At 42.8% G+C, this 26,678-nt stretch overlaps 2 protein-coding genes across 3 annotated transcripts in view; one reads left to right on the top strand and one right to left on the bottom strand.

The window, feature by feature from the left end:
• The first annotated feature begins 2,640 nt into the window (after nucleotides 1–2,640).
• Nucleotides 2,641–8,921, top strand: ppp4r2b (protein phosphatase 4, regulatory subunit 2b). Of its 2 annotated transcripts, none has more exons than XM_068708030.1 (9): nucleotides 2,641–2,756; nucleotides 3,444–3,525; nucleotides 3,838–4,008; nucleotides 5,687–5,780; nucleotides 5,894–5,931; nucleotides 6,027–6,101; nucleotides 6,229–6,369; nucleotides 6,469–6,776; nucleotides 7,287–8,921. In XM_068708030.1, exons 1-9 carry the CDS (start codon nucleotides 2,723–2,725, stop codon nucleotides 7,679–7,681), a joined length of 1,338 nt encoding a protein of 445 aa, XP_068564131.1. In that variant the 5' UTR covers nucleotides 2,641–2,722; the 3' UTR covers nucleotides 7,682–8,921. The 2 variants fall into 2 exon arrangements, with proteins under 2 accessions (XP_068564131.1, XP_068564130.1); XM_068708029.1 differs by having other exon boundaries at nucleotides 6,466–6,776.
• Nucleotides 8,922–23,644: 14,723 nt separating this feature from the next.
• The window catches only part of pdzrn3b (PDZ domain containing RING finger 3b), an 18,460-nt gene continuing 15,426 nt past the window's right edge, over nucleotides 23,645–26,678 (bottom strand). Inside the window, exons 7-8 of the mRNA XM_068708028.1 lie at nucleotides 26,547–26,663; nucleotides 23,645–26,025 (exon numbers count right to left, since the gene is read on the bottom strand). Of these exons, the coding sequence (XP_068564129.1) occupies nucleotides 24,550–26,025; nucleotides 26,547–26,663 (1,593 nt within the window). The 3' untranslated portion in view covers nucleotides 23,645–24,549. The remainder of the gene's footprint in view (nucleotides 26,026–26,546; nucleotides 26,664–26,678) is intronic.

Genomic DNA, 26,678 nt, shown 5'->3' with positions numbered 1-26,678 from the left:
TTTGATTTGTTTTGATACTGGACTTTAACCAGTTTTCACCAATCGCTTATTGTAGTGATGTAAGACATTTTAATGTTTGAGGCAAAACAGAACAGGTTAAGATTTCCCCTCAATTCTGTGCCTCAAGTGTTTCAAACAAATCCTTTAAACCCAGTTTCAGTTCCTGAATCCATGTCGGGCTCATTGGGAACATCAATTTAGCAATAATGAGGAGGCTGTTCCACACAAAACGTTCAAAAATGGGTCAGTTTTATGTCATTGTGCCCTGATAAATACACAGCAGAAGAGAAGTGTGTGAAACTACTCGCACGATTTTTCTAGAAAAAGCCCAGAGCATTTGTCAATTCGCAAGAGAGCTTCAAATTGACATTGTTGAATAAAGTCTGGCCTATATTTTGCTCTGTAAAAGTTACCTTTGTGTAGAAATATAAGTAAACTGTATCAACGCTTCCAGACTCATTTATAACTGATATTAACTATAACTGGATACGTAGGCAGATGCACATATTAATGTTTCAAATAAACGCCTGAGAAATCCGTTTAATCTTTGATCTCTGGACAGCCCAATCCTTCATATTGCTCGTTTACTATAATTATATTTGATATCAGTCCATCTCAGGTGTAATTTGAATTAGTTTGCACAAGATTCTGCAGTCAGACATATTACAGGATAAACTTTATTCTGTAGAATTAAACTTTATCACTGTAAATAGTAACACTGAAAGAAATGCAGACATTTGGCACTTTACTGTTTTTTCAAACTGCAAACACTTGTATTGTACTTGTAATATTTATTGCATGACATTTACTCTCAGTAGTACAAGTATTATTGTATTGTATTGTATTGTATTGTACTGATAATTCACTTAACCACTTGAGAAAGTCATGATGTGAAGCAGTGTTTGTTTTTTAACCTTCAGATGGACCGGCGCTATTCGTGGACAAGTGTCCTCATTCCAGACCCCAAACGGGTCCAGCAGCCCTCGGCTCATCCTGCGTCCCAGACTGTCTCCTCACCTGTGACCTCGGCTTAAAGGATGCAGTCTGCCCTCTGAGAAGCACGGTAAGAAGGCCAAGGACTCCACAGAACCTGAACATCACACATTTAGGTTAGTACTTTATTGCTATGTTTCCTTCATAGTCTTCCAGACATTCATTCATTCAATCAAACAATGCAGCAGTGGTCGTTGCAGACACACCTGGCAGAGATACGTATTCTGCAGAGTACAGTTCTATTCTTTTGATCATGTATCATTTTTTGCACAACATTTACGTTAAATGAAGTATTGTTGCATTGAGGCACCGATCCTTTAAATTCAATATGTGATGTGAGGAAGTCCTCTGATCCCAGCACCAACCTCCCAGACTGGCTCCTCACCTGTCTGGGACCCGTGGTCTTCCTCGTACAGCATCCCCTCGCTCCGCTCACTCTTCTTTTTTTAGCTCCTCTAGTTTCCCAATTGCATCTCCCCAAAGGCAAGAAAAGATTCATATAGCACATTTCGGCAACAAGGTAATTCAAAGTGTTCCACACAAAACATCAAAAAGCATCGAGACAAAAGAAACCATATTCAAAACCCCTTTATTGGACCATTTCAGGGATAAAATGCAACAAAACCTGCCGTCCAAACACAGAAATGTGTGTGTGGCTAAAGGCCTGCACACTGTCTATCATCTGATAATAAATGTATTCCACCCTCAGCAGTCTGGCGTACCACACTGCTGGCACTCTGAGCTGAGTTCCTGTGTGTCAGCCAGAGGGCCAACTTGGCAGAACCAGCCAAAAGTTCACTAATGTGTGTACAGTCTTCTTCTCAGCATAATATTTCAGGCCCAAAATAAACAAACCATTAGAAAAAGCTTTCCTGAGACCCTGAAACCATCTTCTTAAGAGCTCAAACAGGGAAACATCTGGACCACACCTTCATCCCTGCCGAAGAGCGCGGGTTCAGTAGGTTGAATTTCTTACAGTCAGAAAGTGAGGAACTTTTGATAAAAACAAAACATGTTTTCAAAGTCATTATTAGCACTGTGAAGTTATTATTAACTCATATCGGTACTCGGTATCGGAAAGTAACCCAGTGTAAGTCCATACATGCATTGCATTGCATCCATATATATATATATATATATATATATATATATATATATATATATATATATATATTATTTATTTGTAGGCCCATTTCATCATACCTCTTAATAAATATATTGCAATATTGTTATTTATTTTATTTTTGTTACAAGAAATACAGTATATATTTAATAATAATAACTTCAGATGTTTATATTTATTTGAAGTCATATTTCATTATTATAATTATTATTGTTATTTATTTTAGTTATAATCAGTTATTACTTGTTTCTTATTTTATAGGTTATTATTCCATAATGATGTTGCTCTTGCCATTGCAGTGCTTTATATATAATAACATTAGATGTTTATATTTATTTGTAGTCATATTTCATTATACCTCTTAATAAATATATATAGCTATATTATTTTTTATTTTATTTTTGTTATAATCAATTATTGTTTGTGTCTTTCTTTCCATGATGATGTCGCTCGTGCCTTATCTGTTGCTGAACAGGCAGTGACCTCACGGCGCCATGTTAAAATGCTCCCTCCTCTTTGCCTGTGCGGTCTTAGCATAGCTAGCAGCAGCTAAACGACCAGTCTGCTTCTTTACACCCACTAGACTGACAAGAGAGCAACGGCGTGATGGAAATTGACTCGCTTCAAGAGGCGCTCAGAGGTCACTTCTGTTTACTTCGACAGATGTGGTGTTTATCGAGACCGCACGTTGTACGCGTGCCTCCGAATTCGCTATATTATAAAAAAAAAAGGCACACGGATTCTAGCTAACAAGCTAATGTCGCTTGCTAGCTTCTAGCTAACGCTAACTGTACAAGCGGTTTTTACGGAAATGGTTTGCTCTCTGTCCAATTCATTAGCCAGGGGAAGAAAGCTAACTAAACTGATGCTACTCTTTATCCGTACTTCCGAACGCATATGTATTTAATAATATATAATTTGATTTGATTTCCTGACGGACGTTATTGTTTTGAGATGAAATAACTGGCCGGTGTCACCGGCTAATCGGTAGACTGCTGTTTTTACCGGCTAACTTCACATGCTAGCCACAGTGCGTTAAACTTGAGCTAGTTATAGCTAGCATAGGGACCTTGCTTAGATGGATAGCCCCCACTAGCCTGCTAACGTTACGTTATGTAAATAGCTAAATGGACAATGTTATCAGCCGAAGTGTCGCCAGAGACCCGCTGAACAAGCTTCGTTTAGTGTGCTTAATGTAGCCAAAACACCCTAAGTTGTACAGCCGAGTTATTAAAAACTGTAGGTTAAATCAAAGCCTGTCCTCCTCCTCTGATCAGGCTAAAGTACACAATGTAATGTCGCTGTGTGTTTGTTTTTCTCTCCTCAGATTTCGATAAGAAAGCAAAGTCGGAGTCGTCTCCTCTTCTGGAACAGTTTCTATGTCACATTGCCAAGACTGGAGAGACCATGTAAGTGAACATAGCAGATCAATTACTAACGTTACTACAACACCCGTATATGTTGTTATTTATTATACAGCTGTGTTCATAACCTTTTGTAAATGTGCAGCAAAGGTCCAGCAGAAATGATTATACAGAATTTGCAGGATTTATATTTTCTTAGTTTATCGTGCAATTTTGATGTCGGTGCAACTGTATGTTGTTGCCTCTTCCTGATCAACACGTTTCCATAGCCTATGTGACATGCAACCATTGCATGCAACCCAGATTATCCTGTATACTAATGTGTTGATCCCTATTCTGTTTACCATTTTCCTCTAGGGTTCAATGGTCTCAATTTAAGAACTACTTCCTGTTTAAATTGGAGACGGTGATGGACGACTTTAGCGCCTCAGCACCGGAGCAAAGAGGTCCCGCCAATCCCAACGTGGAGTCCATTCCATTTGAAGATATGAAGGAGAGAATCCTGAAGATTGTGAAGGGTTACAATGGGTAGGTGACCAGCTAAAATACCACATGTGTGTGAGAGACAGTAATGGTGGCAGACTGACTGTATGGATGGAGAAGCCAGATATAACTTGTCTGGATACATCTGTTCTACAACATAATTATTATGAAGTTTTTCATCCTGTGTTACGACTGTAAAATTGCTCAGTATGCCCATTTTTGTCACCATGCAATGTGTCAGTGATGGTGCAAAACAATGATTCATGGGTGACATAAATCTCAGTTTACTCATGCTGTAGACTATCTACTGACACGTTATTCCTCTGCAATGATGGTGATGTGACGCAAGAGAAGACCTGATTGTGAGGTTCCTCGGATCCATTTTCATATGAGAACGCAGACCAGAGACACACTGGTGTAGAACGGAGCTTAACCCAGACCTAGTAAGACTAACTATAACTAACACCCAGCCCATCTTGAGGGGTTTGGTCTCACCTACTGGGAACCGAGCAGGCTTGTGACAGCGTCTACATCAACCGGTCAAAGGAAGTCTAAGGGGCTGTTTACATGTTGCGTCTAAAAACACGCGGTAAACACTAGCCGTGCCGCTTTTATCCAAGGCTGTTTCACTCCTGTCGCCCCTGCCGTTACTATCCAACCAAAACCTGGGCGCCACCATGATGACAGTAAACCTCACTGACTAAATTGAACAAAGTCAAAACAAAGATTAAATTGATTTCCTGCTCAGTAAATTCCCTTATGGTGGCTTTACTGCTCCATTTAACGGTTTCAATTTGGCCGACGTCACAACCAGATGTCGTGATGATGTGATGGATGGAAAGGGTGAAGCAGGTGAGACAGATTCTAAAGCTCCCGGTAGCCCTGCACTAAACATGTTAACTTCTACCGATACTTACTGAAGCAAGAAAAGATGTCTGCTGGCTGTGGTTGGTTGTTGCTGACATGTGGTGCGCTCTGCAGTGTTCCAGAAGTAGAACAGTTGTCATCTTGTGACGCAGACTTTGCTATACGGAGAATATCTATTTTTCTGTTTGTATATTTTGGAATATATTTGGAGATAGTGTGGTGTTGACTATTGGCATTGGTTGTTTCATACAATATTTACCCAATGAGATTGTTTATAAATATTCAACAGTGATGGAAGATATAATAATTAAGCCCCTTAATGATCCCAGAAGTTGTAAATGTTCCTAACAGGTCAGGTGTTCATTAATGTCCTCTGTTAAAGTAATAGAACCAAAGTGATGACTACGTCAAATAGGCTTGAATCAACAGGAAATTGCCCGACAAGAAGTTTGATAATCAATTGATTGTCTTGAGTTTTTTATGCAAAATGAGGATTTGCTGCTTTTTCTTTCTTTTATATGACAGTAAACTGAATATTTGAAGAAGACACCGTGAGCTCTGGGAACTTGCGATTGATATTTTATGTGTTTTTGACATTTTATAGACCAAGTCTAATTGATTATGAAAGTAATAATTTTGTAAAAGTTAGATGTAATTTGAGTGAAATGTTTAATAAGTATAAATGATCCCAAATGCAATTATTTGACATCTGTCATGTAATCGTGCTACAGTAGTAGTAAATTTACAAAATAAAAGAATGAAACAAAATGTGCAAATTAGTATAGAAGACCACTTAAATGACACATTTCCCATTCACTGTGTTTTCAATCTGTTGCTTTGTTTTCTCACTTTTTAGAATTCCATTTACGATCCAGCGCTTGTGCGAGCTTCTCACAGAACCCAAGAGGAACTACACAGGAACAGATAAGTTTCTTCGGGGGGTGGAGAAGGTTCGTCCTCAATCATCGTGGCTGTTTTTTTTTTTTTTTTTTTTTTCATTCCTTAAATTTTTAACCTGCGCTCACCTGTTATCACTCATTCATGAATTCTTGTTTCTGTCCAGAATGTAATGGTGGTGAGCTGTGTTCACCCAACCTCAGAGTAAGTGTCTCATGAATTGAATTGAACTGAACTGAATATCATGTTTTGGTGAATCGTGTTTTTAAAGGTTGTTTTTTTTTTTTTTGCTTGTGCAGAAAAAATGGATGCAGTGCTGTCAACAGAATGAATGGAGTGATGCTTCCTGGGAACACATCTGCTTTTACAGAGAGGTTGCGTTGGGGACAGATGTGGTCCTTCATCCTAAAATACACACAAGAAAGATATTTGTCATTATTGTTAAAATGTTATTTTTTTCAGTCTTTTTTTTTTTTTTCTCATGTTCCGATGTTTTATTAGGAAAGTGAACGGTCCTGGAACTCCCCGGCCGCTGAACCGACCGAAACTGTCTCTGGCCCACTCACTAGCAGCCAACGGCCTCCCCGACAGCACAGACGACAAAGACCTCAACACAGAGCAGGACGACGACAAAGACTCCAGGTATGTCGGAGGCTATAACGCACCAACCAATCAATCTATTCAAACCCGCTGGAATCACAGTTTTGTATCTCCTGCTTCTCCTTTCTTGTTCGCCAGCAGCGAGGTGTCGGCGTCAGGAGGCTCCCTGGGGAGCTCGGTGAAGAACAAACACCAAGAAGACGAGGAAGAGGACATGGAATCCGAGCAGCAGGAAGTGAAGAGACTTAAGTTCAGCAAGGACGACGAGGACGAGGACGACGAGGAGGACGACGAGGAAGAACAGGAGGCGGACACGCTGAGGCCTTTACACGCCACCTGCCTCTCAAAGGAGGCAGAAGCCATGGTCCAGGAGGACGAGGAAGAGGAGAAGGCTGGGTACGGCAAGGAGAATGAAGCCTCCAGCAGTGCCGCCGCCGCCGAGGACCAAGGTACTGTTGGGTTTTCTTTTACGTGCCGCGTGTGTTAATTGGTTTGTTTGTGATGCGTTACTGAGGGGAAATTATGGTATGTACTAACACTTTCTTAAAAAAAAAAAAGCCGAGTTCATTCAGGTAGGTAATGGAAAATGTGAGCGATGCTGCAATCACACTTTATTTGGCTGCACATTACACTCGGTAGCCAGTTTGTTAGCTACAGGTGTGTTCTTGTTTCTATAATTGTGTCCACCCCATTTATACCAATGTGGGTAGTCTTAATAACAATATATATATATATACACACACACACACACACACACACACACACACACACACACACACACACACACACACACACACACACACACACACACACTTTAAATAGGTCTAAAAATGTAAATGTGATCTAGCTTTTCTGCAACAACGAAAGGAAGCTTGCCTGAAGCAGTCGTTCATTTATCCCGAATCGTTGGGGGAAATATTTGGGTCCGTAATCGGGTCTTTTTTTTTTTTGCACCACAGAACCAACGAGCAGCACGCAGGCCGAGGCGTGTGCGAGCTCCGGTCCGGAGGCGGAGCGGGCCGAGCGGGAGGTGCCGTGTGGCTCCCAGGAGGAGGGCAGCGACATGGATCAGACAGAGCAGCAGGCGCCCGCAGGCGTCCTGGAGAGTCCCGAGACCAGCAGGGACAGCGAGGAAAGCAACAGCGACCCAGTGAGCAGCAGCAGCAGCAGCAGCAGCAGTAGCAGCAGCAGCAGCAGCGGCAGCAGCTGTAGCATAGAGGAGAGTTTAGAAGCGACCAGAGAAGACATAGCTCTCGCTCCCTCCAGCAGTACGTCTGAACCTCCTACAGAGGGCGCCATGGAAAGTGCCACCTTGAACACTGGGACCACTGAGGAGCCCATGGAGCAGGACTAGACTGAACCCCCCCTCCTCCCCTCCCCCTGCAGCCATGTGTGACCATGAACCAGCTTGTCCTTGAATCCAGCGTGACTGTCCCTGGGAATGAGGACAACGATACCTCGTACACAGGACGGACGCCACCTCGTCCCCACTTTTTTGGACACTCCTCCAAAATGGCTACCTGGCATTGATGTGGGCATACAAATAAATTTTCATTTGAAGTTTTCTTTCTTTTAAACTGGAATATTTTATTGATCTTCTTATCCTCTGTTTTAAAGTTTCCCTTAAAACGGGGTTGGTTTCAGCAGTTTTGAGTTTCTCAGCTGGATTCTTTCTTCTTCTTCTTCTTCTTCTTCTTCTTCTTCTTTTTTTTTTATGTTTGACGGGGTTGTTCGGATGCTGGGGTGGTCTGGTTCTTTTTCACCAACCGTTCGGACCTCGTGACAAGATTGGCAGTCGATGTTTTTGTACGCCTGGTGTGCTACGCTGCCAGGGTCAGAGCAGAGCCACACCAGCCCCTGATTATTTATGAAATGGTTTAAAGATCTGAGCTCCCACCACCGTTTCTGCTCCTGACTGAATTTACACCCCCATCCCCCCACCACCACTATATTATTACTCCACCAAGTTCCACCAGGCTGTTGAGAACATGCATTGTTTTAAAATTGATTTCTCTATCCTTATGAGATGAGAGACTTTTTTTTTTCTCCATTGTGTCCTTATAATATTTTAACCATGTTTCTTTTTTTCTTTTTGCAATGATACACTACCAATCCCACTAACAATACAATGACATGCTACCTTGTTTGAGGCGTCTTCTGTAAAATGATATATTTTGGATGCATAAAACCACCATAATTTATATGATCATTTCAATTCAATTAGTTATTTTGGAGTACGTTTTATTATTATTTTTAATTTTTTTTTTGGTTTCGTCTGCCAGTTGTAGTTTACAAAACCAGCTGTAAGTACAAAGATGACTTCTGCTTTCTTTGTATTGTGATGTCACCATGTTGTTTCACCGACCGATAATATGGAGCAGTCTCTGGTTCCAGCTCTACACCTGTTTCTGCAGCTGTACTTTTTGATATTTAGAATTTTAAATTTCTGTAAAGTAGATTTTTGTAGATTGTAATACAGTATGTGTTCACTGCCTTTGTGAAACCATATATAATTGTATAATTTCTGTGTATACTCTGAATGCTTTTGCTTTCAGTGCGGTATTCAGAAACGGCAATAAATGTTAACATTTTTATGCGTGGTGGTCTTGCTTGCTTTTTAGTTTGTGCCGGTTCACTGAACCGACTCGTTAGCGTCATTAGCTACACTTGTGCTTCTCCTGCTGACTAATCAAAATAACGGTAGTTTCGACGCTTCGACACTTGGACCTACCATTTTATTACCCCACTTCTATTTTGAGACCTTTTGACTCGAGCAACATAAACCTCTGCTGTGCCCAAACTCTAACTGTCTGCAGTGTGAATGAACCTTCATTGTGGTGCATTAATAGGTAGTGATGAACAGCTTCAGAGCATCACTGCCAATTAACAAATCTTAAAGCAAAGTGTCTTGAAAAGGGGACTTTTTTTTTTAAGATTTTCTTTCGTGAGCATCTCCACAAAAACATGACTTACAAATGATGATGGCGGCAGTTAAAGAAGATAGTGAAACAACACGAGAAGTGTTTGGCAAGCGTCTCCCGTAGAGGCTCACCATCTGTCAGTGGGGCTCTGGTCATAATCACAAAATACAGAGGGACGAATAAATTAAGTCCCAATATCTGCTTCCGCTGCTGTCTTTTGACTGCTGAAATTTGCCCGGGCTCCCGGAGGAAATAAAGAAAAGTGGACAGCATTAATCCACGCCGCGCTGCTTTAACGCTGGGCTTTGAAGACTCGTCTCCGGGGGAAACAAATACCGGGTCAGGAGGGATATTAAAAAACGGCTCGACACCATAATGACTTTTAATCTGACCGTAGCTCCACGAACGGCAGAGGATATGGACCGAGGAGGACGGCGGCTCGGAAGGGTTCAAAGACTTTTTAAAGAGACGTCAGAGGCCTGCCAATAAAACGTCTCTGTCTTGTCGCACTGTACCTCAGTTACTCCTCACTTGTAAAATGTCATTACTGCACTTGCAGATTTTTTTTTGCTTTGGGCCCCAAATTATATCTCCGCTGCCTTCTGTGTCTGCAGCCGTGGGGAACAGGACTCTTATTAGCAGGGTGTAACATTTTAGGGCCGTTGTCAGATCAGCAAGCTGCCTCTGGCCTCCCTGAGAAGCAAAAAAAAAAAAAATCAAATTAAATTGAAAGTGAAGGAAAACACTCTGCAGGGCATTTTCACATCGCTTTTCTTTGCAATTGTTTTTCAGAATTATATATATATATATAAAAAAAAATGGATGTTGGTTTTATTCCAAGTAAATTGTCTGTCAGTATATCTATGCATATATAATGTATACAGTGATAGCTGCAGTGAGTAGAGTGAAGCCTTTGATCAAACTATGAAATTAAACTCTTCCTCAATTTTCGCTTCTGGCCCCTCATGGACCCCTGGGGGCCTCTGGACTACACTAAAAAAAAAAAAAGAAGAAGAAGAAAAAACCCACTGGGCCGCCGGATGTAGTTATACTTGACTTTCACGCTTCACCACCTGCCTCAAGAGAAGAACTTTTAAATGGATCCGTGGTCAGCGTCAGTGCGTACCGAATCAGACTAATTGTCTGGAGTCATCGGGTTAACGGGGAAGCGCTTCAGTGTTGGACACACTCGGTGACACTGACGGGATTAAAAGGAGAAGCGCATCAAGTCTTCAGAAAAAAGTCATTATAATGCAGGAGTTTCTCTTTTAGTCCGAGTGTTATCGCATATTGAAGCAGCGTGTCCTCTCAGACCGGGGCTATCTCCGTGTCATCCAACAGAGGGTACTGTTTAGTTTCCAGAGCCAGAACCAAACACGCTTTGACTGCCCCCTGAACATTTAGAATGCGCGCGCCGACTCCTCCTTCTGCTTCCGAATGCAGGCTGTGTTACATTCAATATGCCTCCTTACTACACAGTGCCTTGAGTTGCCTGAAAAAAAAAGAAGAAGAAAAAAAAAGCACACACGAGAAGACATCATGGCCTCCTTCAGCTCCGTCCCGCGCTGCTGCCCGCTCGGCGAACCCTTCGCCTGGTGCTCCGGGGGGGCGGGACACACACACGCTGCCTGTGAATGAATATGAGATGGCACAACCGTCTTTTTCTTTTATTGTACAAAAACTAACGGAACTAACTGGCAGTTAGTTCCGTGCTGCCGCTTGGTTAAAAACATGTGACACATTTATCACGCCTCCTCCTCCTCAAAAAAAACAAACCCACAGACATCAGATCGACTCCCACGTGTCTCGTTTCTCACGCTTTTAGAATACGCTGCTTGTAAAATACCGGCTTCTTTCCTTGTGGTGAATTCCTTGTCACGTCATATATTTCATGAGAAAACAGACCAGGTGACATTTTCTCCGTTGAATGTCAGGCACAAGATGATCCAGGATGACGTCAAGTTACATTATTTGGCACACAGCAGGGTCAAACATTCTGAACTAGTCTGACAAAATGGCAAACACCATCAGTGGGTGGGACGCTGTTCAGTTTGTTACAGTCTGCGGGGGATAAACATTTACCCCCCCCCCCCCCCCTCCACACTTCAAGAACACCAAGTCAACCTAAAACTGGAGGCAGCAGGGTGAGGCTCCACCACAGGAGGCCTCCAGACAAGACTTCACAAGCAAAGTGGGGGCAGTGAGAAATACTACCCTAATGTTCTGAAATGGTCAATGTAAAAAAAAAAAAAAAAAAAAGGTAGAGATTCAGTTATTCTGACGTCCAGGCTCCGGTGGGAGTTTGAGGAGTGGATTTTAATGTGGCTCAGTGTGTGTGTGTGTGTGTGTGTGTGTGTGTGTGTGTGTGTGGGGGGGGGGGGGGGGGGGGGGAGCCTCAGGTGGCTGCTGTTTGAATTTCCACTTTTCTGTCAGAATGGCATCATCACGCAGAGAGACAGAGAAGCCGCGAAGTGGAAGACTGCTTTGATTCAGCCGCTCTATTTGTGTCGACGCCTATCAGCGTCCTCTCTCAGATCGGCTTCGCGTCCCGTCAAAAAAAAAATAAAAAATGCCGGGATGGAAAGTTCTGAGACGTCACACGACACACAGGAGCGTACGGGGTCGGTGCGCAGCGAGATCCTTGGCTGTGAGCTCGGCTGGGGAAAGATTTGGCAGCGTGAGTTTGACTCCTACAGGAAGCGCTTTATCTCGTGTTTCAAAGACGTGCATCTTGGTTTTGCAGATACATGAAAATAGTTCATGGAAAATCGTTCAAGGTGTTCCAGCAACCAGTAGTGTCGCCAACTTTTTGGTTTAACCCACAAGGCCTGAGCCAGGTGACCTGAGATGTCTCCTTTTTAAATCAGCAGTTCCAGAGAGGGTAGTGTGGAGGTCATGTGGGCTTTACGGGCATCGGTTCTGACACGACATGGAAGCCAATGTAGAGATCTGAGGAGGTGGAATCAGGTCAAATTAGTCTTGTTGGGACTCTGGCTGTGTCGGCTCACAGCCTGTTGAAGTAGATCAGTAAGAAGGGCACTATAATAATCTAACTCACTACAGAAGAATGTTGTTTTTCTGCATCTACCATGACAGGAAGTCTCTCACTTGAGATGTTGTTTAGGTATGCAAGCGGTCAGCCTGATGTACTGACACTCATGGTGCCCAGAGGATAAATCCTAAAGATGTTGGTGTTTCGCTGATATTTCCTGCGGGAAACAATTTTCATTTAGCCAGAGAAATATCTCCAATCACATCGATGGATTTCCACAAACAATTGCTACAGATGTTCATAGTCCCCGGATGATGTATCCCAAAGACTTTTGTGATCCCCTGACTTTTGAAACGTCTCAGCAACCATCGGATCGATTGTCATGAAATTAGTTTTGGACATCCGTGCTCCCCCAGGATGTAACTGTAATAACTTCCCCCGACTCTTTTACTTCTTCATTTTTTCAGGTCAAAGTGTCAATTTTAACTTTGAAAATGAACTTTGATTTACGACGAAATACCTGCAAACCTAATGACATTCATCATCCTCAGCTCCATTTTGTGTTTTCGGCAAATTAGCAAATGGGCGCATGCTAACACAGTAAACTGCGATATCCATCCATCCATCCATCCATCAGCGATAGTCTGCTTACCAAGAGGGATGCCGGAGCCGATCACCTTGGACATGTTGCCAGTCAATCACAGGGCTTAACCTGAGATCTAATGGTTAACATTATACCTGTTAGCGTTGTCATTGTGAGGATGTCAGCATTCTGATGTTAGCCTTAGCTTAAAGCACGGCAGTGCCTCACGGTGGTGTTGCCTTGTCAGACGATAAATGGCTGTTTTAGTCATTTTGATGACATTAGCTCAGGAAAAATAAGGTCAGAATCAACAATAAGTACCTCTGCAGTACTTTCCGGGGAGAAAGCGGCTAATTGAGAACATGTTTCCTGTCACAGGAGAGTAGCAAAATAACAACATTTCCATTTTGTCATTGTTGAGTTGCAGGAAAGTGTGTTCCATTCAGCTCTTTCTGTCTTAATCAACTTGGGTAAATGATGGTATGTTTAGCGGTGTTTCATTCTGCCACATCTCAACCAACCCACCTTCAGCTCTTTGTAAGCATAACTGTGTCCCACAGTACCAACAAATGCTACATTTCTCAATGTTTTCTATGTTTCTGATGCTCAAGCAGTGACAACATTGAAATGCTATTCACGCTCATACTTAAGTATCTCTCTAAAATAAGGGGCATTACCAGTATTCCTCCGGTTATGGCCTTTTTTTTTTGCAAGTTTACTACACCCTAATGAAGTACACTAATTGACTTTACTCGACATGTTGGCAACACAGTGCCTGTCTGCTCACCCCCCCCCCCCCCCCCCCCCCGCGCCACTCTGTCTAATGGCACTGAAGGGTCTTGTTTGTAACAGCCCCATGCTTTTAGAGGCCATTTTCACAGATGCGAACTGCTCTTTGCGCCGGGTTGTAAAAAGTGTGAATGGGAGACTAATAAAGGTGCAATTACAGCAATTGAGTGTGTACGTGTTGATACCGCCGGGTGCAGGCTGGTATGTATGCATGCATGCTGAGGAGGCGGGTTGCTTGGATGCTTTATGATGATAATGGCTCGTTAGGCTCGTTAGGCCACACCGGAGAGGCACACGGCGGAGTCTCTGTCCGAGCAAACGCTGACATGTCGTGATTCACCAGGCCCTGTGGTTCAAGCATGGTCTCACAGTAAATTGACCGGGCGTGACACTCTTTACACTACATGCAATTATTTTATTTCAGCTCCTCAAAAGCAACTAAATGGAAATGGACTTTTAGATGGACTCTGTATTGATTTTGACTTTCAGCTGGAAGAACATAACGTTGAAATGTAGCGTGTGAGAACATGCCACGGACGTTTGAGAAGAACTGCCGCTGTGGAAGGCAAAAAAACAAAAAAAAAAAAACAGTCCATCCACAACGCCAACCGAGCCTTTGTCACATTTAGAGCCGCTCGTTGTATTCGAAAATCGATAGGCAGGAAATAAGACTTGCTCACGGAGCCCGTCGCACAGCTGAGGGTTCTAGAGACCAGCGTTTTATGTGCACAATGCTTGAATTACCAGCGATACGTCATGGCACATGCATTATAAATGAACGGGCGAGGTGGATAGTAAATATTAAAAGGCTGACGTCTAAATTGTAAGAATCAAGCGTTGCTAAATATGTGAAATTCAGCCTTACCTCATGCTCTCTGGGGGATATTAATAATTGCTAATGGTCAATAAAAGCCCAACCAAACGACACACACAAGAACCCATATACATGCACATTTATTGTCACTACAAATACACCCATACTCACTTACTCCTGCTTATATACTGTACCAATAATGTCCTTTTTTTCCCCCATAAACAGACTACAGTTTGAGTACGTGTTTATTTTTCAGCAACTTAAAAAAAAAAAGATGTTTTAGCGAAGTCTTTCAATTACGGCTTGTATCATGCTGAGATTGTAATTCCTTACCCCAGTGGTTCTCAAAGTGGAACCCTTGGCGGGGATGCTCTGAAAACGAGGAGCAGTTTCATTTTACCATCGTTTAATTTAGCAATTACATCGTTATCTTGTAGAACTCTCTCTCGAGGAGCAGACTGAAAATCAAAAGCCAATATAATCCTTAGATTAACAGAAATGTCTGACACGGGCAGATTAATCATCTAGCGCTCTGAAAGGCTAAAAGTTGTACTCCTATGTGTTTTAAGCCTATCCTTGGGCGAAGAAGTAAAGATACCCAAAATGATTACATCCAAGGCTACTGGGACATCTGTTTTCCAGCATACTAAATAGTATGGTAGTGTAGGTATGGGAACGTACAGAGAGTCAACTTCTGGAGAAAGTCACACAGCAATGGCCAATCATGAATGGGCCGTTAAGTGACATAAAGTAGCTATACCTACAAAAACGTAATGTACTATAATTTGTATATAACCCACGTAATCAAACTGAATATAATCCATGTAATTGTGAGCCAGGACAGGTCTATAAAGAGACAAAGTCCACATAGGGCGGTGGATGGTCTTGTACTTGTATAGTCTAGTCTTCCGACCACTCAAAGCGCTTTTACACTACATGACGTCATTCACCCATTCATTCACCGACGGCGATGCAAGGTGCCCATCAGGGCTACTAGAGCAGTTTGGGGTCAAGTTCCTTGCCCAACAAACAACATTGAAATGGACTAGCGGAGCCGGGGGATTGAACCACCGATCCTCTGATTGAAGGACGCCCCCCCCCCCCTACAGGATCTATCTTAAAACACCAGATTTTACCCCAGGAGACCGCTGTTTGTGTCCCTTGTGAAAGCGGAAGTCAACTTTGACCTATTTGTTACGTAACTTCCGCATCTAAGCAACGACCACCTCTGTAGTGGTTTTTAACCCAACAAAATAACACCACAGGGGTTTGCGCAGGCGTTGCCGGACATTCATAGGAAAACGCACGAAAAATAACAAAATAACTTTTGGTCAGATATCATCAGGATAAATTGAGTTATGATGTAAACTTGGCAACCAGCGCTAATGAGCTGATGACCTTCTGGCTCCAGCTTCTTATTGGCTCCCTCTCCCACTATCAATCTTCTTATCTATCTCTGATCTGTCTCACAGAATTGATCCCATCGGGAGCATTAGCTCCAATGCTATGGCTCAGCGAAGTCTGGATGTTGTTACCTTGTACTCAAAGTTTGCCTGAAGCCTCATGTAACGCATAACGGAACATCCAAGAGAGGTTTTTACGATCTGAGGGGCCATAACTCATTTTATCTGCTTGTTCAGCTTTAAAGTTTCTTTTCCACGGGATGTGACCGGCCACCAGGTCACCACTGAAGATACAAGATACCGTTTCACAAGGAAGATGCCGGGAAGTTCAAGTGCCCATTACAAACAAGGACTAATGGTCTCTGTCTTACATTATTTGCCACATTGAGCATCACATCAGCAGTAATGTGTGTAATATTTACTCTAAGGTGCAACATTAACGTCCAGTGGTCTCAGTCAAAAGTGCTTCTCAGACAGTGAAAAGCTCTGTTGTGTCATTTGGTCGCTTGGACTCCACATTTTTTTTTAAATCATAGCACATTATCTGTGTTCAATCTCTGTAATCTTATCAGATTCACGCAGTCAGCCTGTTGTGACAGTTCTGCACTTAACACCTCATGACGTCGGTGTTATCGAGCGCCGCACTCTGCCGAGTCTCTTTGAACAGGAGCGCCGCTCCTCTCTGCACAGGGGTGAGGTAAATCATTTGGATCCAGTGGGAAATGCGGTGGCACAGAAGAATGACAGCGCGTCTTTGCCTTTCTTTCTCTCCTTCCTTGTTCAGTTGCCGGCCGAAGCCTATAATTTGGAATAATGGATAAATTAGCTGTCAACCAATAAATCCGCAGAGCGAGGGGAGACTTAAGAGGTTCATGCGATCTGACCCAGGAAACCTGCGCTGTGAGAATAGTCGAGCAGAGAGGGACGAGCCGTGGGAGGACGGACCGCTGTGAGTTACGGCTCCGCTGGGCCATAAAAACACACAAGCAGCGGGGCCTTTGAAGCTAACAAGACAATGCAAGGGTCAAATACGCAGTTAGGAGACATTTACGTGTCTTTGGCTTTCAAAGAGTTGGCTTCATGTGGTGGAAAACATGTAAGAAGATGAGACAAAAACATTTTCAAATGAAGTTGGAAAAAAGGTGTCATACAAAAAACATTTTGAGTGAAGAAAGTATGTGTCTGGATTCATTTGTAACCACTGATGTTTTGTCATTTTGAAAGTCCTTCTTGTCCGGTTTAGGTGAAGGTTTACGAAACACATGCATTCTTCTTCTGACCCAACACTCGCTGCCTTATTGCCTCTTGTGGCGGCTGCAACCAGCCTCACCCAGGCACAGTGAAGTGTCCTTTAAAAAGACTGAGCTGCTGCTTCTCACCTGCTTATGTAGATTAGCCCGGACAATTGGACTGTGCCATTCTATGACAGACAGGGGGGTGTTCTCGGAAGCCACTACATCTGCAACAGAGGAGGAATGTCTTCTCTCCCCTGCAATCAACAATGGACTGGCCCGCATAGTATATATAATCATGCAGTTGGGAGATGTGGGGCAGTGTCTCTTGGTCAGAAGAACACGCACTCTTAAGTTGTGCTTAGATTTCAGTGCAATTATTTTAACTTTATATAGTTATTGTAATTTGTTGCTTTTGCTTGATTTTGTTACCCATTTTAATTCTTGTAAATACTTTGGGTGAATAAAATCTCTATATGTTTTCCACCTTTACCTGCTCTCAGCTTAATGCGTACCCTGGTCCTTCACACCTTTTAGTCAAAGTGCAAAGAAATGACAGAAGCATCAGCAGCCGACTACATAGGCGACTATATATATATATATATATATATATATATATATATATATATATATATATATATATATATATATATATACTGTATATATAAAAACAGGAGAAACTTCATGCCCCACACAAAAAAAAGTGCTCAAACTCAGTCTCCTTCCAACTCCCCTTCCCAAATTGGGAAAAGTCAATCAAATGAAAAACCCATTATCATGCATTACATTAAATATAATTCATAGAGGGAGACATTAAGAAATGTAATACATGAGACAGGGGCAGGAGTGGAGTTTAAAAGCATTACTGAGCACAGAAATTAGACAAATTGTCTCATGAATGTGATTTGAAGTTAGCTCATGAATGAGATTTTGAAGGGCTTTAATTTTGAAATGTTCTGATTCTCTCTGAGTGACACCTTGAGGTGGCCTGCTATCAACCTGAGGTGAAATGATTTTGTAACTATGCACCATTTCCTCTAAAATCTAATCTGAAATTAGACAAATTGTCTCATGAATGTGATTTGAAGTTGGCTCATGAATGAGATTTCGAAAGGCTTTAATTTTGAAATGCTACATCAGAATGTCCTGGTTCTCTCTGAGTGACACCTTGAGATGGTCTGCTATCAACATAGGGTGCAATGATTTTGTAACTATGCATCATCTTTTCTAAAATCCCATCTGAAATTAGACAAATTGTCTCATGAATGTGATTTGAAGGGCTTTAATTTTGAAATGCTACATCAGAATGTCCTGGTTCTCTCTGAGTGACACCTTGAGATGGTCTGCTATCAACCTGAAGTGCAATGATTTTGTAACTATGCACCGTTTCCTCTAAAATATAATCTGAAATTAGACAAATTGTCTCATGAATGTGATTTGAAGTTTGAAGTAGATTTTGTAACTATGCACCTCCTTCTCTTTCATGACGCTAAACACTCCGATACACTAGGTGGCGGTATACACCTTTAAAATTGATTCGCAAACCGCAACAAACACACACAGAAGTAGAAGAAGGACACGCCCCCACCATGTGCTGCCAAACAGCTCAACAGAAATGTTACGTTTGCAATGTCCACCCCCCCCAAAAAAACTACAGAGGACCAACCACACTGGTAAAAAAGTCATAGTATAGTATGTCAAAAATAATAATTGCATAGTATATTGAAAATAGTGAGGAATAAATCACAGTATAGGATGTCAAAGTCATAGTATAGTATGTTCAAAAAAAGCATAGTATAGTATGTCAAAAAAACTGATTAAAGTAACAGTATAGTATGTCATCAAAAAGTGATGGTATAGTAAGTTGAAAAAAATCATTAAAAAAATCACAGTATAGTATGTACAAAAAGTCGTAGTATAGTATATCCAAAAAACTGGTAAAACAGTCATAGTATAATATGTAAAAAAAAGATATAAAAAAGTCATAATCGAATGTTGAAAAAAGTGATAGTATAGTATGTTAAAAATAGAAATAGTATAGTATGTTGGAAAAAGTCATAATATAGGATATCTAAAAAAACTGGTAAAACTGTCATAGTATAGTATGTAAAAAAAGATATAAAAGTCATAATATATTATGTCCAAAAAAGTGATAGTACAGTATGTCCAAAAAAGTCATAGTATAGTATGTCCAAAAAAGTTATACGAGAGAATTTCAAAAAAAGTCATAAAGTCATGGTATGACAAAAAAAAACTGTTAAAAAAGTCATAGTATAGTATGTAAAAAAAAAGAATTGCATATTTTATTGTGTTATTATAGCGGAGCTTGGAGAGTCTAGATCAAACATTTTAAGAGGAGATACTTTTTAAAATCCTGAGCTCTATAGGGTTTAATTGAGTTAAACATTTATTTTTGTTCTATCTCCAAAAGTATAAAGGCAATAAAAAAAAAAAGTTTATTTTTGCACACTTTGTTAAACATTAGCATGCAGGTTAGCATGCCCACATTAGCATTTAGCTCAAAGCACCACTGTGCCCAAGTTCAGCCTCGCAGAGCCGCTTTACACTCTGTGACTTATCTATTAAAATGAGAAATGAAATGCATCAACGTATCGACTGCATTTGTTTTGTTTCAGTAAATATCAGTGAGAGACTGTCCATCCTTAACCGATTTCATGGATTCTGTACTTTTATATAAAGCACATTGGTTTGAACTATGGGCAACTGAGAATCAACATCAAAATGATCACATGACCAATATTCTACTCCTGATCTTACGCTACGTTCTAGCTGGTTGTTGCACGTTGTCCAGGCTCATGTCTCCAGCGTGTTCCTCTCCTGTTCATTAATCATCGTAACGTCTCAGTGTTGTTTCCGTCTTGTACTTGTGATAAATCAGAGCGGGTCTTGGGTTTTATTATTCACTTTATGTATGCGATATATTTCGTCACCTCTGGAGATTTGCCAATCTATCCCGGCTGTCGCGCGCAATTCCACAGCGAAACGTGTTGCTCTGGATTGAAACAGTACACTGATAAAATGCTGTAAAATACAACGAAGTTGTCACATCTTGAAAACAATCCCCAGCTGATCAGACGCTTGTATTTCATTGTTGCCATGTTTGACATTACTGCAGGCAGCGTGAAAGATGAAGTCGGACCAAGATACTGATAAAAGCAATTTACGGTTCTTCACAGAGTTGTGTATAAATACACAGCAATTGCTCTGCCACAGTCCATAGCTCACTTAGAGCATTTATTTTCGATATGTCTGCTTTCTAAAGTCTAATTGTGTCTTTTGGGACCTCTTTGAAAAAAAACACATTTGAGGTAATTTTCTATTGTACGCTAAAAAGCAATGTTTTTGTTGTATTATTATTCACAGTTCAAAGAGAAAGATGCATTTGATATAAAACAGTAAATCTATTGCTGCTAATATCTTTGCTAGGTTATCACAGTAGTCTTAGTACAATGGGCTTAAACCACTCATCACTCAAGCGAGTCAAGATCAGAATGATTGCTCTAAACACACAAATATACAGTAATTATATTTTGGGAAAAATCCACTGAATCACTAGTGAAGATATGTGCATGATCCCAGTTGGTAATGACTGCTGGAAACATATTGCCTCAAGTTTCAATGCAACTTTTTTTTTTTGCGATATTTCCATTTTCCATGCTGAGCTGCAGTTTTACGTCAGCAATATTCCTCTGGCTTTACGTTTTATTGTGAATATCACTTTTTTTTTTTTTTTTGGGGGGGAACAAAACTCTTCAAATATTTAGAGGCCAGAGCCTGAAAAGCTCTGAGGACACAAGAGTAAGAACGGTCTTTTCTGGCTGACGTTCAGACAGGGTGAAAACGTGCTTCAGCATTTCTTTCTGTTTATCCAGCAGCTTGCTCCCTTTTTAATCCAAGATGTGCTAACACAGTCTCAACGCTTTCTGAACTTGCTGGAGTGATGTTTCGCCTCAGAGGTTTTTCCTAATTTAGGTCATGCAAAAAAAAAAAAAAAAAAAAAAAAAAAAAAAAAAAAAATCAGACACTACAAGTGGATTCATCTTTTTACCGAGACGTGCCACAAAACGTTCCCCTGAAGTGAGTTCCGCTGTCGTCCGTCAAAGTGAATATTGTAAGAAGGCTCTTTGTAAATATGTTGAGGGATTATATCTGAGCTCGTCGAGCAGCTAGGAGCCCATCGGCGCTTCTCAGTCCCCGCGGGAGGAAGCAAGCGTCAGAATCAGCAGAGGGCCCGCCTCCTTATCAGTTAATGGATGAGTACACCGGAGTGTCCTGCTCCCCCGGCTCCAACGCGGGACCGTTGAATGGGTGGGGGGGGGGGCGAACACTTTCATGATTTATAGCAATAAAGGTATCGAGATCAATCAAAATAATAAAAAAAAAAAATAATACATGGGGGTGGTGAAGTCAAGTATGTGAGCGACTAATCTCCTAGCGTTCTGTGGGGATGGCGTTTGAGGGGGGGGGGGGGGAGGGGCGCATCACAGAATTGATTGCCAGAGCTTTTTGTTTGCCTTGCATGCCATATTGTTATCTCCCATTAAAAGAGTGTGTTCAGAGCCATAAATCACAAATGCTTGGATTTGGTCAGGCTTAAAGGAGGAGTAATCAATTACGTTCTACCAGGCATAGAGGAGGAGACTGAGCTTGCGCCACAGGCTGCTCAGCATTATCATAATCATCCCCCTTAAGTCGTGCTGAGTCAAAAAAATGGAGGGAAGAGATGAATGCATGAACTAGTTCTGACAAATAATACAAACTGAAGAAAGTAGCTTGGATTTTTAAAGCACAATTACAGTCCTTTGTACTAATGATATGTTGTTTTACATAATTCAATTCAGTAATAAAGGTTGCATGAAGGGGGGGGGGGGGCATTCTGTGGTGAGGCGTAGTTGGAAGTTTTAATGTCAGCGACCATGACGGTGAGATTTATTTTCTCAGACATTATGTCAACAGTTAACCTGATGATAATAAATCAAAATCCCAATCGAACGTTAAAGGGCCACTCCACTCATATTACACGAGTCACTTTACCAGCTATGAGCAGGTGTTCTGATGACTTATCTTGCTCTAGGAAAGTCTGACAAAATAACTCAAGTGACATTCTTTCTTCTATTTTAAGCCAGCATTACAGATTTGGGGCCTGGAGTTTGCAGTACCAGGCAGGAAGGGTCTAATGAACGACGGTTTCATGGAAAGTGTACAGTAGGATGAACAGTGTTTGGAGATTGAGGGATCGGTTATTAGGGATATGTCAACCTCCGCTGCTTCAATCTTCTTGCAATTCGACCAATTTTATCACTAAATTGGTGACGTTTTTTTGGGCCATGAGAGGCAGCAGAACGAGCTTTAAACAACATTGATACATCATCGCTTTATGAAGTTGCTAACGAGCAAACAACGACCTATATGTACAGATCCAGCAGACACTGAGCAACATCAGCATTTCATGTGGTGTTTCTGTCTCTCCAACAACTGGAAGTCCAATATCTCCACTCTCCTTTTAGCTCCGTTTTTGGTCTCCACCAAACCCCTGAACAAAAATATCTGGCTTTTTAGCAGCTAAACGCTTCACTGCATTCACAAGCTATAGTCGCCAAACTTTGTCTGTCTGTTTGGTGCTGGCCAGCTGGTATACAGTGGGTTTATCAGAGCTAACGGCTGCATGTATGAACAGTGAGAAACAAAAACAGTAAAGGTGCGGGGCTGCAAATCCAAAACAATGAGCTGAAAGTCACTAAAACGCTCAGGTGGTAGTTCTATGCAGGCTTGTCACACATGGTACACAATCAATCAAGCCATTGTTGATATAAAACATATGGAGTCGTGTGGCTTTAAGCTCAATTAAACCTTAATTTAAGCATTACATTATGATCGACTGTCTTCTTTCAAAAAGATTTGAAAAAGATGCAGCTGAAAGTACGGATGCACTATGAATAAACACACTAAACGCATATTAATGTTGCACATAAAGAAAACCCTGCAAAAGGTGTGTTTGATGGAGGTGAGAGGACATAAGTCTCAGCAGAGTCTGAGCTGCATTTGTCCTCAGTAATGAGACACTGAGCTGCTGATGGGACTGAGTGACCAGGTCCCCCTAACAGATGGCGGGAGTCTCGATTGAGATAAATAAAACCATCAGCCCGGCAAGGAGACATCGCCATCGCCAGCGTCCCGGACAACTTGGTCCCAACATAAAACAACACGGTCCTTAAGAAACTGATGGACCGTTTTGTAAAAAGCAATGAAAGCGGATGGAGGGCAGCCACCGCTGCAAAACCCAAGCGAGTGTTGAGAATGCGCATCCTGTATTTAAAAAATACCCCATTGCCCAGAGAGCAATGGGGGATATCTTTGTGGGTATTCTGTCACATGGACCACCCTCTGATGGTGTATCAATACAGCTCTTTAAATCTGGAGTGAGTCTTGCTGTAGCCGCCCTCACCCATTCATACTGGGAATTGGATCTTCACACGGACTCTTCTTTCCTTGGCGTGGTCACATTCCTGGCGATCCGACGACTCGCACGAATGACAAATTCCAACCAACATTTGAAAGCTCATCATATATAAAACAATAATTTATTATTTCTCTCATTTTACAAGACATCAAATTGTGAGGCTAACTAAGGATTTGTTAAGCTGTTATTCCGTCCAATACATGAAACCCTAAGAAAGCAAAAGCGACTACGACGTGTGACTTAACGAACACAGACATTAAAGTTCCAACGCGAGGAAACACCTTTGTCTAAGGATAGGTACATACAAAATGATATCACGTCATGACGTCCTCTACGTTATGTAACAGATGGTACATCGCGGGGTGGTATTAACTTTGGGGAATCAGCACCATTAGAGAGAAATTAAAACTAAAAAAAAAAGTGGATTTGTTACAAAAATTGAATTTTTTTGAATTTACAAAAGTCCTTTTGAAAAGGAGTACGTTGTCTACCTTGCAGGACAATAGCATTGTTTCCATAAAAGCATTAAGTATGCATAACAGTAAAATACTGATAAGAGATATATAGTACGAACAAAATAATGTAAAATAGTGTAAATGCTGGCTGTTTACGTATGGCACACGGTCTTTACACACCTTCACAAAAAAAAAAAAAACCTTCCAAAAAGTCACATATTGTGTTTCTGTTTTCCGAAAAATTTTCAAAAGAGCAAGCACAAAAAGGTAGAAAATGTTATTGAAAGAATTTTGAAAAAAAAAAAAAAGCTTCCAAAATCATCCTCAAAGCCATGTCCCATTCATGTCAAGTCCAACCGTCGTTATAAAGACCTTCTCTTCACCGCGGTGGTGGAAAATGTTCGTCCAAGAAAGGCTCTCCTCGTCTCCTATTTACAAAATGTTGCCACATTGAACGAGGCAGGAATCTCTACCCCAACTGGTAGTGTCCTATGTACAGTCCATTACACTCCGGTCCTCTGGCTGGCCCGCCACCTGAACTCAGAACCGGACTTACACCGTGGTCACAGACAGGAGTGAGTTGTAAACCCTTGTGCCATCTGGTGACTTGGTACCGTGGGTCAGCAGTTCCTGGATGGTCATCCAGTTGTCAAATATTTTCTTATTTCTCTTTTTCATCATCTTTTTGTGGCTGAGTTCGATGATGTTGGGCTCCCTCCTGTCCTCCGGGCCCGACTGCTCCTTCAGGCAGTCCGCTCGGCTCTGCTTCATGAACTCGCGCCGCTGCCTCTGCTCTTTGGAGCGGACCGCGTGCTGCTTGCGCTCCTCCTTGCTCCAGTAGCGGCCCATCTTCAGCTCGCTGATGGCGTCGTCGTCCGTGGTCATGCCGCTGCGCTCGGCGTGGATGCGCAGGGCGCGCTCCCTCAGCAGCTTGTCCCGCACGGGCCGCTTGGTGATGTAGCGCGTGCCGTCGCTGCGGATCTTCACCTTCCACTCCATCTTGGGCTCCAGGTCGCCGGGGCCGATGGGGTCCCGGCACATGCTGACCAGACTCATCTGGCTCTGGGCGTACTCCACGGCGGATTTCTGCTGGATCAGCTGCATGTAGCTCTGGTAGTGCTGGGCGTGGGCGGGGATGTGGGCATGCTTGTACGGCGAATGTTGCTTCCGCTCCTTGCTCTCTGCCGGCGGGGCTCCATCTGGATCCTTGGTGGAGCCTCTGCTCCGGCTGGGGCCGCTGGCCTCTTGGACGGGGGACGTGAGAGGTTTCAGGACCTTGCCGTTAGAGCCGGCGGAGCCCGACGGTCCAGCCGGACCCTGATTCTCTGCTTCTCGTCGGAGCGAGTTGTCTGGAGACAGCTCCAACGTGAGAGGGGTGCTGCGGCAGCTCTCGCCGGTGTTGTACGCGCTGGAGCTGTCTTTGTCCGATTTCTCCGGCAGCTCCGTGATGTCCGAGAGCTCGTGGCGGCCCGCGTCGATGCTGGTGTTGTAGTTGCGGAAGCCGCTGTTGTGGAGCATCCAGGACTCGCGGCACTGCTCCCTCAGCTGCTGCATCTTGTGAGCGCGCACGATGTTCAAGCACTCCAGCTCGATGGTGCGCAGCTCCTCGTTGAGCATCTCCAGCTCCTTGTCCACGCCCTCTTGGTCCTGACCTGCTACGCCCTGGTAGTAAAGACCCTGGGCCCCGCTGTTCCTCATCTGGCACTTCAGCTCCAGGAGTTCCCTGAAGCGCTCGCACTCGTCGGCCGGGATGCCCAGGAAGTCGGCGTCGGCGTAGTCCGCGGAGATGAAGGACTCGCTGCTGAAGGGCAGGTCTCCGCTGCCGAGGGTGTCCTGGCTGTAGGTGAGCTTTCGGCAGCTGCCCAGCGTGTTGGAGGCCGTGGTCTGGTCGTCGCCGAGGTTCTCCTGCTCCGAGCTCTCGTCGTTCCGCGTGCTCTCGTCCGTGCGACCGACGCCGCTGTCCTTCTCGTGGTGGTTGGACAGCAGGGTGGCCGTGTCCGTGGTGCCGCCGTCCTCCTCGTGCTTCTTCTGGGGGAAAAAAAATAGACGACAAAATGACTCAACGATTGTTATGTTGTCATGTTCACATCATCAGCTATTGGATTCCTGCTGATTTCCATCCATACATACATGTATAACATGTAGAATATAATTTGTATTAGGTCTCTTTTTTTAGCAGGGATGATAATAAGGTGAAAATATGGTGTTTAACAAATACAATTGATCTACTATTACCACTGCCACTAAAAGTGCTACTTCATTTTCACCAACTCAGAGAACCTTTCGGTATTAAATCCCAATCTTCAACAAAGGCGTTGAATAGTTTTTCTCAGACAGCATGTGCTTTTCCATATGACAGCCTCTCTCTAAAAAGCGCTGCCAAAAGAAACGTCGACAGCAGCAGCTGTTACTCTCTGCAGGATTGGCTCGGCCAAACCAATCTATAGATGAACATATGTGTTGGTGCAGATTGATGGTGCTGGTTTGCCTCTACACGCTGTGTGTGTGTGTGAGTGTGTGTGTGTGTGTGTGTGTGTGTGTGTGTGTACCTGCTGCAGCATGCTGGCGGTGAACTGCATGGCCTGATGGTGCTGCTGCTCCAGCATGTCCATGTGGAGGTCATCCAGGAAGTCGTTCCTGTCATCATCCATCCAGCCCTCGTCCAGCTGAGACGCAGGCGG

This window comes from Cebidichthys violaceus, unplaced genomic scaffold (assembly GCF_023349555.1).
Source record: "Cebidichthys violaceus isolate CVI_PGR_0920_01 unplaced genomic scaffold, fCebVio1.0.p SCAF_130, whole genome shotgun sequence".
Classification (NCBI taxonomy): domain Eukaryota; kingdom Metazoa; phylum Chordata; class Actinopteri; order Perciformes; family Stichaeidae; genus Cebidichthys; species Cebidichthys violaceus.
Note: the sequence above shows the minus strand (reverse complement) of the source record. Positions and strands in the feature narration are given on the sequence as shown.

Bases quoted from the DNA above. Each gene is read 5' to 3' on its own strand.
- ppp4r2b (XM_068708029.1), top strand. From the start codon at position 2,723: ATGGAAATTGACTCGCTTCAAGAGGCGCTCAGAG. The intron at 2,757-3,443 runs GTCACTTCTGTT...TTCTCTCCTCAG, and splicing joins GCTTCAAGAGGCGCTCAGAG to ATTTCGATAAGAAAGCAAAG. The intron at 5,932-6,026 runs GTAAGTGTCTCA...TTGCTTGTGCAG, and splicing joins TGTGTTCACCCAACCTCAGA to AAAAAATGGATGCAGTGCTG.